At 37.6% G+C, this 11,709-nt stretch overlaps 2 protein-coding genes across 2 annotated transcripts; one reads left to right on the top strand and one right to left on the bottom strand.

The window, feature by feature from the left end:
• The first annotated feature begins 244 nt into the window (after positions 1-244).
• LOC113303547 (gibberellin 3-beta-dioxygenase 1-like) lies at positions 245-2,361 on the top strand. The gene is made up of 2 exons (XM_026552578.1): positions 245-1,281; positions 1,516-2,361. Exons 1-2 carry the CDS (start codon positions 791-793, stop codon positions 2,144-2,146), a joined length of 1,122 nt encoding a protein of 373 aa, XP_026408363.1. The 5' UTR covers positions 245-790; the 3' UTR covers positions 2,147-2,361.
• A 487-nt stretch (positions 2,362-2,848) lies between these two features.
• On the bottom strand, positions 2,849-10,333 carry LOC113303548 (coiled-coil domain-containing protein 93-like). The gene is made up of 10 exons (XM_026552579.1): positions 10,142-10,333; positions 9,798-9,914; positions 9,575-9,691; positions 8,406-8,576; positions 8,165-8,244; positions 7,207-7,246; positions 7,001-7,108; positions 5,827-5,907; positions 3,857-3,979; positions 2,849-3,185 (listed from the first exon to the last, which is right to left on the bottom strand). The coding sequence occupies exons 1-10, from the start codon at positions 10,157-10,159 to the stop codon at positions 3,138-3,140; spliced, it is 903 nt and encodes a 300-aa protein (XP_026408364.1). The 5' UTR covers positions 10,160-10,333; the 3' UTR covers positions 2,849-3,137.
• Positions 10,334-11,709: the final 1,376 nt, after the last annotated feature.

The following is an 11,709-nucleotide window of genomic DNA, read 5'->3' as shown; positions in this document are numbered from 1 at the left end:
TTATGATAATGAACCCTGAACCCATTATTCAAGTATTGGTATGAACACAAAATGAGGATGACCAATCACACTAAGAAAACGCGGTTAGGTACTAAATCTGTTACACTGGCTTGCAACAAGAAGCCAATTTGACAGCCACTAAGTGGACAGACATAATGCAGATCAAATTTAGAATGCGTGTTTAGCTTAACTCACCAGAAATACATTTATAGGAATTATCCTGGTGGACAGCTTATTACCTGGAATCAAGTATCTATCTAATTGAACAGAAAAAACAAACACCAAACCTGAATTGAGGCAAATAAATGATAACAACTTAGCAAAATGAGAAAATGAAGAAAGGAGTAACAACAGTGATTTTATTTTTCTCTAGACTTTTCTACTACTACTAGGAGAACCCTGGTTTGATCATACAGGACAAGTTGGTCCTTTACTTGTTTTTGGTTCCTACTCTTTCTTGTCCAATACAAACCGATAAATTTCATTTCTCATCTTTGTGTTTCTAACACTCTCCCCAACACCACTCCATCACAACGTACATACTCTCCCTCTTACCCTACCATTACCTCCAGTCTCTTCACAGATTCTCCCTCTATCCACCCCTATATAAACCCATCATCATCTCACCACAATCATCATTCAACATTTTCTCTTCTTCTTTCTTCAACTCTCAACGCAGATATCTTCTTCTTAAGAATACTGTTCATTTCCAAATTCAACTTAGCTTTTCAATTTTGTTTCAGTTACAGTACTTCGTTTTATTTTGATCAACAAACTACCAGTAGTAAAAATGCCTGCAAGACTTTCAGAGGCTTTCATAAACCATCCGGTTCATCTTAATCAAAACCACATCGATTTTAATTCAGCAAAAGAAGTACCAGACTCTTATACCTGGCCACCTATCCATGATGATTCATCGCCTGCAGATTATGGCTATGACGTTGAATCCTCGGTTCCAGTTATCGATCTTTCAGACCCAATCAGCTCGGTGAAAGGGCAGATTAGCCATGCATGTGAATCATGGGGGGTGTTTCAAATTACTAATCATGGAGTTCCAATGGACCTGTTAGAAAAGGTTCAAACTGAAGGGAAAAGGCTGTTCTCTCTTCCTCTTCAACAAAAACTCAAAGCTGCTCGTTCCCCTGATGGTATTTCAGGCTATGGTGTTGCTAGAATATCATCTTTCTTCCCCAAGCTTATGTGGTCTGAAGGGTTCACCATCGCTGGCTCTGCGGTTGACCATGCTCGTAAACTTTGGCCTCAAGATTATATCAACTTCTGGTAATTGATCCATCCTTTAGCTCTTCCTTAATCATATAGTACATACATGCGTGACATGCACGCACAAGAAACTGCAATTTTTCATGCATGATCGCTCTATTTATTCAAGGGTGAAAGTTACAATAGGTACACCACCATACTGCTAGGCCTGCATAAAAATGATTCACATGATGCTTTTCTGTGAAGTGATTACGTCTTTCTGAAACTAATAATAAACTTGATCTCTATGTGCAGTGAAGTAATGGAAGAATATGAGAAAGAGATGAAATTGCTTGCTGGGAGACTCATGTGGTTAATGCTTGGCTCATTAGGCATAAACAAGGAGGATCTGCAATGGGCAGGGCCAGAAGGCAAATTCAAAGACTCATGTGGTGCCTTACAGTTGAACTCCTACCCAGCCTGCCCCGACCCTGACAGAGCCATGGGATTAGCAGCTCACACTGACTCAACCCTTCTTACTGTTCTCTACCAAAATAGTACGAGTGGTCTACAAGTTACAAGAGATGGTGGAAAATGGATTACTGTACCTCCAATCAGAGGTGCATTAGTTGTTAATATCGGAGATCTCCTTCACATTCTTTCAAACGGCCGATACCCAAGTGTTCTTCATCGTGCTGTTGTTAACCGTAAATGCCATCGCCTGTCCGTTGCTTACCTTTATGGCCCACCCATGCATGTTCAAATTTCACCTCTTTCCAAACTAGTAAACCTTAATAACCCACCTCTATACCGTTCAGTTACTTGGAGCGAGTACCTTGGCACAAAGGCAAAGCATTTCAATAAGGCTCTCTCTTCTGTTCGTCTCTGTGCGCCTCTGAATGGAATCATCGACGTAAAGGATCACAATAGGGTGAAAGTCGGCTAGTGGACAACGTTTTTACCGCTTCTCATTTTTCTGATTGGTTGATCATTTCAGCTTGGATGCTTGTAGGGCATTAGAGTTCCTACAAGAAAGGCCAAAGCAGATAAAAGTTAGATAAAATCATGTAAAAACAGATGCAAACAAATGAGTCTCTATTGTTACCTTGTCCTTGTGTATAACAAAATGACAAAGAAGATATCAAATTGAAACTTCAAGTAGCGGACACATAAACCGACATCTTATTGCCCCGGATATGAAGGAAGATTCCCCTCCAATGAATAAGACAATCTTGCAACAAACGGATTTTAACTCACTGGATCAATCCTGTTAACAAAACAGAAGAAACCCAATAATTACAATTAAAGAATGACAAGTTAATCAATAATTCGATAATCAATAATTCGACTGTAACCTGTTATCACTACTCTTGAATTCAAAGCTATTTTCGGACTAACCTGTGAAGACAGAAATGGCGATCTTTTCGATGTTCAGCAAACCCCAGTAAGCTGAATCTGACCCCACATGGTCATCAATAATATAGCATGAGAACCCTGCCTTCGCGAAGGGAAGAAGCAGTTTTACCGTTTCTAGTTTGTTTGTTTTTATTTATCTTCTTTGTGATATGTACAAACTAACCGTAAACGAAAAAGAAGACATGTGAAAGCATCCAAGACAAATAACATGCCCGACCATAAAAATAGAAGATTCAAAAGAAGAATGGCCCATGCTATCCATATAACAATTTTGCAATTCAAATAAAATAGAAGAATGTTCTATATGCTTTTCAGGGTTTGAGTTTACATTTACAGCTGAAGTTTTCAAGAAATCTACAAAGTAGTGGAGCAAGGACAGTAAAGAAATAACCTTAACCAAGGGAAAGCATTACATTTTTGAGCTAATAAAATTTCAAAAACCAAACTATTTATTGTAAATTCAGTCATCTAAGTCAACTATTAGAAGCTTGAAAAAGCTCGCACACGAGTGTTTGGTTACTCTATGCAGAAGTTTGCCTCCGAAGTTTCTCGTTCTTTGTGCATTCCTCCTGATAATTGTGACCGTTTTTAGAAACTCTACAGAGTACCCGAAAAGAAAAGCAACTAAAACAATAAAATATGATACCAAAATAAAAAAACTTGCCCTGGCAATGGCATGGAGCCATGGACAAATATAATAGTTGGTAAGTTTCCTAAGTGAGAACCACCTCATGTCCCTTGAGGAGGCAAAGAGACCTGGCAATGGCTGAAATTATTTTCTTGTATCTTATCATTTTAGCAGCAGTACTTCCAAACTTTTGAGTTTGTATAATCATAATCAGTCTGTCCTATTGAAGACAATGCCAAGACCATAAACACATAATATTTCTGTCCATTTTCCGCACATCAATCACTTCGGAAATAAAGACCTAAATATAGTGGAGAGGCACTTTAAGCAGTTAAAATTCTTCTTCCACTATTCCTCATTTAAGTAGATATATAACAAAGAATGGTCTTTTTAGTTTTCTAATTTACTTTAAGTTACCAAATTCCCCAAGTCCTTTGTAATAACATTTACTAGGAATTTCGTCATTTACTTGTCACACTCTCAGTACTATCCAAAGTTACCAATAGCAATATTCCCTGAGTTTTTATTATATATATGTATATAAATTAAAATTTCAAATTGCCAAAAATATCTATAACAGTAATTGGGTTTGGGAAATGTAGTGAAGCTCACCTGGAAAGCCTTCAAAATGGAAGAACATCGCCTTTGCTCCACTACTGATGCAGCATACTCCTCCTTGAAGACATCACATTTTCTCTGTTCTTCTTGCAGACCAAGCTGCACCTTTCCTAGCTTCTGCAAGAAAACGAATTTCCAGCATCATGGGAGACATGAAAGGAAAATTCTGAGGAAAACTCACAAATCTGTATAATGACCAATGCATTACAAGTTATAAGAGTTTATAGCTTTAGACAAAAATCAAAATCATGTAATCACGGGAACAAAAACACGAACTGCGACATCCATCTCAGCCAAGACATGACTGGATGTGTGATCCATCTAGGAGCATGATTTAAGTACTAAAACCCTGGTTGTGGTAAATGTCATTTAACGCACATGAAAAAAGAACTACTTGTCCAAGGTTAATTGAAGAAAGAATCAGAAGAGAGGGTGCCTGGGGTAAGTGGGGTGGGGAAGATTCAGTGTACTGTAATTTGAACTGCAGTATGTTGAGATGGATGATTTTTTTTCAAAATAGATCTCAATCGAGTTTGTTTACCAGGACATTAAACACATTTTTTAACATTCAAGAGACTGAAGTGTTGCTTCATCAAATCAGTTTACTGAGGGATAGCCGGAAAACTTAAGAGGCAGTTGATCCCAGAGGGAGCCATGTGGATAAACCCAGCCAAGCACACAGTCTCATTTTTCTCTTACTGCACCAATTATAACGTTGCATTCACTTATATGTGGCTGAATGTCACCAAAATGTGATGATATTCGTGCTACAATCTGAAAATCCCCAATCACCAAGAGACACGGAGAGAAACAGATACATTTTTCTCCCAACTACACCAATTATAATGTTGCATTCACTTATATGTGACTGAACGTCACTAAAATGTGAATATGTGATGACACTCGTGCCACAATTTGAAAAGCCCGAATCACCAAGAGACGCGAGGAGAAACAGATATTTTTTTTGGTAGCGTATGACTGATATTTCATGTGGTGATACCAACTACCTTAGTCGAAAAGACAAAAAAAAAACTGTTGGATATAAAGATGCTTTACCCTGAGAAGGAGACGCCTCATTAGTGGTGGATCCTGCACTATTTACCCCATTTTTCACAGACAAACTTACATGTTTGTGTACTTAAATACATTTAGCACAGGACAGGTAAAAGCAATAAACAAAAACCCATGTGACTCTCTGATGGCAGTCCTATGTGTCTGCTGGTTAACTTGATCATCAGGTAGTACTTTCATTCCAGACATCATGTATTCATATACACCAACTGGTTGAGGTTCAAACACTGATATTAATCATCTTTAAACATCCAGTTTCATATTGCCATCAGATTTAACAAGCTATTGATACTGCTTCATCACATGATCTGTGAGAGTCACTGGGGTTTTTGGACCACCCATTCCAAACAGTTCTCGGTACATATCAAATCTTCACTATGCTCATTAAGGTTCTGTCAGCGACTCCCACATGCAACAGATACAGTGGTGGGTTCACCTATGACTAACTTAAGTTTCCAAGCAAGTACAACTTCCAGTGAAGTTAGACGGTTAAAACTGCTGCTGTTGCCTATTGCTAAAGCAGTTGCTGACCATGTCAGACCATGTCAGTTCCTTTCATATATTGATTGTCCAAATAATCGAATTCTAGCCAAATTAATGACACTAGAACTGCTTAATTTTCAAACTGGAAGGAGTACTGTCAAAAAGAATCTATACATGACTACGAGAAAGAAAACTTTAATGGGCTTTTTCAGGTTCCCATGCTAATCTGACTGCATCAGACAAATGGAAAAAGAGGGGAGCATGGTCCTTTAACTACCAGTTAAAAAAATATCTTTCTTTGCTACAAAGGTTTAAGCTTTTCATGGATAAATGGGCTGAATAGTTCTATTTCTTTTCCCAGAAAAGCGAACTTTAGCAATTAACTAACATGTGATAGGAGGCATATTTACCTGTTGGGTTCCCTGTAACACTGCCTCCATGGAGCCAATAAGTTTTGCACGACCTGCTGTACTGGTCATCGCATCTTGAAACTAGAGACAAACGTAAGTAAAAAGTCATGATTGAGTCAAAGGAAAACAATATTTTTGTGCACAAGAAATAGCTCTAATCACAAACCTTGAAATGAAGTACCCACATTAAGATAGGATGTATGGAACTCATAAGAAAAGTGCGTAGTTTAGACATCAATTTGAGACTTGTAACAAATTGATATCATAAAATCAAACACAAGTTTTAGTGTCTGCTACAGAACAAGGAGAGATGCTTACAGAGACTGCTAATAATTTAGCAACCATATGATATGAAAATGTTATCAGGCAGATATCTTCTGCACCACTGAAATGTAACACACTAGACTTCTAAAACATGTAGCTGAAATATTATGGGGTTACATCATTGACAACAATTTATAAATGAATTTTCAATATTCCTAGTGTTTCTAGGAAATAGTTATCTTTACAGCACTTCACGTGTTATCAAAAAAAAATTGGGTAATACAGCACTTCACTTCACATGTTATGAAATGAATATAAATTCTGTTTCCCTCATGTATCAATACGTTTGCATAGGTCTCCCATCTGAACAGAAGCAACCAGTTCACATATACATACAGCTCCGTTCGCAATGCCGAATTACGTCGACTGGGAAAGTTATCTGGGCTGCTGGCTGTCTGGACTGGTGACAGTTGCTTCAAAACAGATGGAAGCATGCTGCAGTGTCATAGTCTTTTAGATCCTAAGATTGTGTCTGGGTTGGTAATTTATGTTACTCAACATCTGGGTTAAAGGATATACATATGAGATTATAACAACGGACGCCCAAAGCAAAGTAGGACAGAGTTGTAAGATAACAATCCAGGCATATCACTAAGTTTAAATATGTAACTTTAGGCACACTTTCAATGGTATTGCATGTGCAAGGTGCAAGCAGAGACAACCATCAAAAGAATAGACTGAACTGAATGTGAAACTCCGGCTTTTAATGACTAAACTCAAAGATCAAGATGCATACGGGAAGCATTATAAGTATGTCACTTGCATGACAAAGTTCAAACCAGACAAAGGCACATATATTAGATGCTCTCCTGCACCAAGGTTTAGCATAACAGAAATATTGCAAGCGAACCTGTGAACTTATGGAGTTTAATAAGGATGTTTCCTTCTGTACTAATTCCTTTATCTCCAAAAGAGCGTTATAAGTAGCATAATATTGACGAGTTTGTTGATGCTTTTCCTGTAGATGAGCAAAAACAGACACTTATAAATTCAAAATGATTCTGACTAGGTACCGCAGTCGGTAGTACTCAAAGAGACTGCAATGCATTTCCATACCTGTATTTGAACATACAATTCCGAAAACCTTCGTTCATACCTGAATATACAAATTTATTAGGAGAATATACATTTAGCTGAAATGGATCTCTTATCTTACATTATCTTTTTCCAGAACTGATGATTATTATTATCCTCTAAACGAAAACTACACATTTAAAAGTGCAATGTGTGAAGTGTGGTTATTTGCTTATACCTTGTGATATTATGTGGTTATGTAGGAATTGACAAAACCAATTATTTATTTATTTTGATATCCTATGTGGTCAACATCACAAACAGGATTAAAACAGTTTGTTCTCACATAGCAAAAACCCGCAGGGACACATGCCAGGAGTTGCAAATATTTTCATGCAAGTTCCACAGACAAAAACCAAATTGCAAATACGGTTCTAGACACAGTTGAGTGGAAAGACAATAGATGCTGCCATGTTGGTGAGTCATCTACATGTACGTTTGACCCGATATTTGGTCTTTAAAATAGCTAAAAGAACCTCTGTGGCTTATTGAGCAGGGAAGACCCTGCCGCACAAATAATATCTGGATATCGTAAGATACGCAATGCTCATTTAAGCACAGGTTTATCTGCTTGAACATCTAAGTGATATCTTCAAATTGCTCTTCTAGAAATATGTATGGATTTCTCAAAATCAGACCACCCATCTTCCTAGAAGTACATACAAATTACAATTGAATTATCAAGTATACTCATTCCACCCCCTCCAAATTCCACTTCTACACTATGCCATGCAAAAACATTTACTGAAACTTGGTTAACGAGAAATCAACCACACAAGTTCCTGTAACCGAAAGGAAAAAAAGAAGAAAAAAAGAGAGAGAGAGAGAGAGAGAGAGAGAGAGAGAGAGAGAGAGAGAGAGAGAGAGAGAGAGAGAGAGAGAGAGAGAGAGAGAGAGAATAATAGGATCTGCAAATTCTAAAAAGGAAGGATCAACGTACTGAATTAGTTCTGATGGGGATGGCTGATCATCAAGGCGTCGCTTCAATGATAGTACAGCCCTTAGTTTAGCAGCCAATTCCTAGGCAGCCAAATTGTAAGAAGATGCCCTTTTTATTCAGTGAGAAAATTACTAAATATCAACATAATCTGGAAGATACAACTATACAAATTATAAGGGCATGGCTAATGGCTATGACTTTTATTTACAGCATAGCAACAGGAATAGACATATTTACATACCTTTGCAGATTGCCAGTTTTCTCCTAGATCACGGAAGGATTGGAGATCACCAGAGTGGCTATTGATTTCCTCACTGTTGGATATCCTTTCCAATTCATTGACCTCGGCTTGCAAATTGGAATGCTTTTGTTCGCAAGAAGTCCTGAGTTCGCCTTCTTGCTTTTCAAGAGCCTGTAAAACATTTTCACTCTTTGAATTCCTTACAGAAAATGAATAGCATGTCTTGCCTACCTCACATGATACTCAAAACGTTATAAGAACATAATGATTCCTTTTAATCTTCATATGAAAAAGCAAGAAGTAAGAAAATGATCCATATAAAGTGAACACCACAAAATACAATCACGTAGCTTAAACGAAAACAAGCAGCCATCAACTTCAAGCACATATACAGAGACAAGCAACCATCATCTCCAAAGACAAAAACAATGGAAATGAACCATCAAACATTATCATGAAGCTCACATGGAAACAATAGCTAGTTAGCTACCATTTGCTGTTGTAAACAAATGCTGATGTGAACTTAAACAATCACTCCTCTAAGCTCATTAAGCACAAAGATAGAAGATTATCTGCCAACATTATCTTACACTCCATGCAGAATCTTTAAAGCATTTACTTGCATACAAATTTCACCATAAGTGCCTTGAAATATACTGCGAAAATCATATAGAAGACACCCTCATTTTTACATTCAACAACTTAGATATCAGTTATACACTGACTTCTGGTGAGACTTTTCCCGCATGGGAAATCACAGCCTAGCTAATCCATTATACACTGATCAAGTCCACTTGCACCCAAATAGTGATTCAGACGCCCACACACTTAACACTATATCTGTAGACATAGGTAGGTAACATGCATAAGGCCATGGGCTATTGTTCCTAGGTAAATGTCCACAACTTATTATATGTACGCATAGTTCAAGGGGATGTACTGAAAGTAATACGTTCTTTTTCTGATGTTGGCTATACTTCCTCCGTTTTTGGAAAAGAGATATTATCACTTTTTCAATTTGGCCTATTTTTAGGCTAAAATGAAAAAATGATAGTATCTCTTTTCCAGAATCAGAGGGAGTATTTGATATTAGATTGGCAGTCATGAAAGCAATCAAGTCAAAACATATTGATAAAGAATTCCATGTAAACTTAGAATAGAGAATGCACCTCCACAGATTCCAGTAGCACTTTCACCCTCTGCACTACATCAATATTACCATCTTCTTCATTGATCTTTTCCTGCAGACGTTGCATCCCATTCTCAATAGTAGCCTTCTTTTGAATCTGCAACATGAAATAGGCCCATAAAGAACAAAACAAAGAATTAATGCACATTGTTGAGTCTAAATTGGCCAACCAAGAAACTTTTCTCCAACTATAAACTACTAACCTGTTCATTCAAACTCGCACGCAACATCTCCGTTGATTTTTGCACATGATTTAACTCCTCCTCCAGCTGCTGGACCCTTTGCTCCTCCTCTTCAATCTCATTTAAAACAGACTTCACCTATGTTTTTATAGCATCAACAAGCAAATGCCAATTCAGACAAATTACTCAATTTACTAATTTATCAGTATAAGAATCCTTGTTTGAAACTACTCTACCAGATCACTTCTGCCACAAAATCAGTTAAAGAAAATGCCCATATTGATATTTTTCAGTTGCTGCAAATTTCTTGCCTGTAATCATTTTCAGGAAGGCTGAACCCTAACTACAACGAGAGAAAGAAGTACCTGTGTTTGTATGACCATACTCGAGTGCGTCCTGATTAAGAAAATCAAAGGTTAGTTGCTGCAATTAGAGTCAAAGGACCGGTGATTACGATGTGAGCTTTGAACTTGGAAGAACCTAATTGAATTTGAATAACGCTGTAACTGTATAGTGCTTGAGAAAGAACTAAACACACACGAAACGGGTCCTGGGTTGGAGGGTCGTTAAGTTGTCCACTAAAGAGCAAATCCAGTGGAAGTGGGCAAAATTATCAATTTATGGGTCCAGACCTCCAGGTGGACAGACCCAGCTTCTTACGTGGAAAAACACGTATCAGTCATTATTATATTATTGTTGAGCCGATCGTCCTCGACAACAGGGGCGGAGCCAAGAGTTGACTAACCCTGACTCTAGTCCCCCCTAAAATCAAAATAATCACATTTTCATCCTTAGTTTTATCATGTATTTAGGATTTAGTCCATCATTATTTAGTGTTTATCCCACTAAACTTCATTATATTTATAGAAACTTTTTTTAAGCCCCCTCTACATGAATAGTTGGTTCCGTCACTGCTTAACAAGACCACTCGTCTCATTTGGAGCTGAGGCTCGTCCCAGTGGCGGTAGTGTATATTTTTACAATAAGTCTACACTCACCGAAAAGATGCACCGTGATTCTCATCGGGGTGAGACAAACTCAAACCCCACCCCCCTATTTTTCTCCGATGGGGACTCCGGGGCTGTGAGAGCCGGTGCAAATCACGATGTAGAATCACGGTGTGTGTATCACGACTGATATTTTTAACTGTTAAATCCAACAGCTCTATGCTTATTATACCTATAATCATCTTCCATGCACTAATAAGCTCATAGCTTATATCTATCAGATTTCTTCAATCAAACTTCTTACATTAATTTATTTCTTGTTTTAAGTTGTTTCAATCAAATTTATTCCTTTTTATGGATCATAATTCCGAAAATCGGGAAGGAAGTAACATTGTTATATCTCCAACAACAACAACAAAAGTGGATGCTTCAAGTGATTAGATGGATGAAGATTCAGACGAACCGGAAAATTTGACGAACACCGAGATATAATTATACACTGGGCAGGTACGGCGAGCTCCAGAACCGAGAGCAGTATTGACAAGAAGATATAAGTGAATATTTCAAGAGGAAGGACATCAACAGATGATGCGTGATTATCAACATGTGTGTTTACTCCATTGAAAATTTCAACGACGCTTTCGTAGGCTGCAATACTTGGTTACTAGGATTATCGGAAAGCTTTGTCGGGTAACCCTAAATGCAACTATCAATTTGATGCATGAAATTTATGGGGACATAGTCTTGAACAAAAGTTCATAGCAGCTCTAAGAATTCTAGGTTATGATCTACCAGCTAATGCCTATGATGAGTACATTTGCATTGCAAAAACAACAACATATGAAAATTTCGGTATTGTTAGAGCATTGCTCGGTTGAACCCACAAGTTTTGTTATCTCAAGCTTGTTTTCAATGTTAGGTGATCAAAACTATATCTTGATTTATAGTCTATTAAGTCAAGTTTCGGATAGGTAAGAGTTGTAGTT

The sequence above is a fragment of the Papaver somniferum genome, chromosome 8, assembly GCF_003573695.1.
Source record: "Papaver somniferum cultivar HN1 chromosome 8, ASM357369v1, whole genome shotgun sequence".
Classification (NCBI taxonomy): Eukaryota; Viridiplantae; Streptophyta; class Magnoliopsida; order Ranunculales; family Papaveraceae; genus Papaver; species Papaver somniferum.
This window is presented reverse-complemented; position numbering and strand designations above follow the sequence as displayed.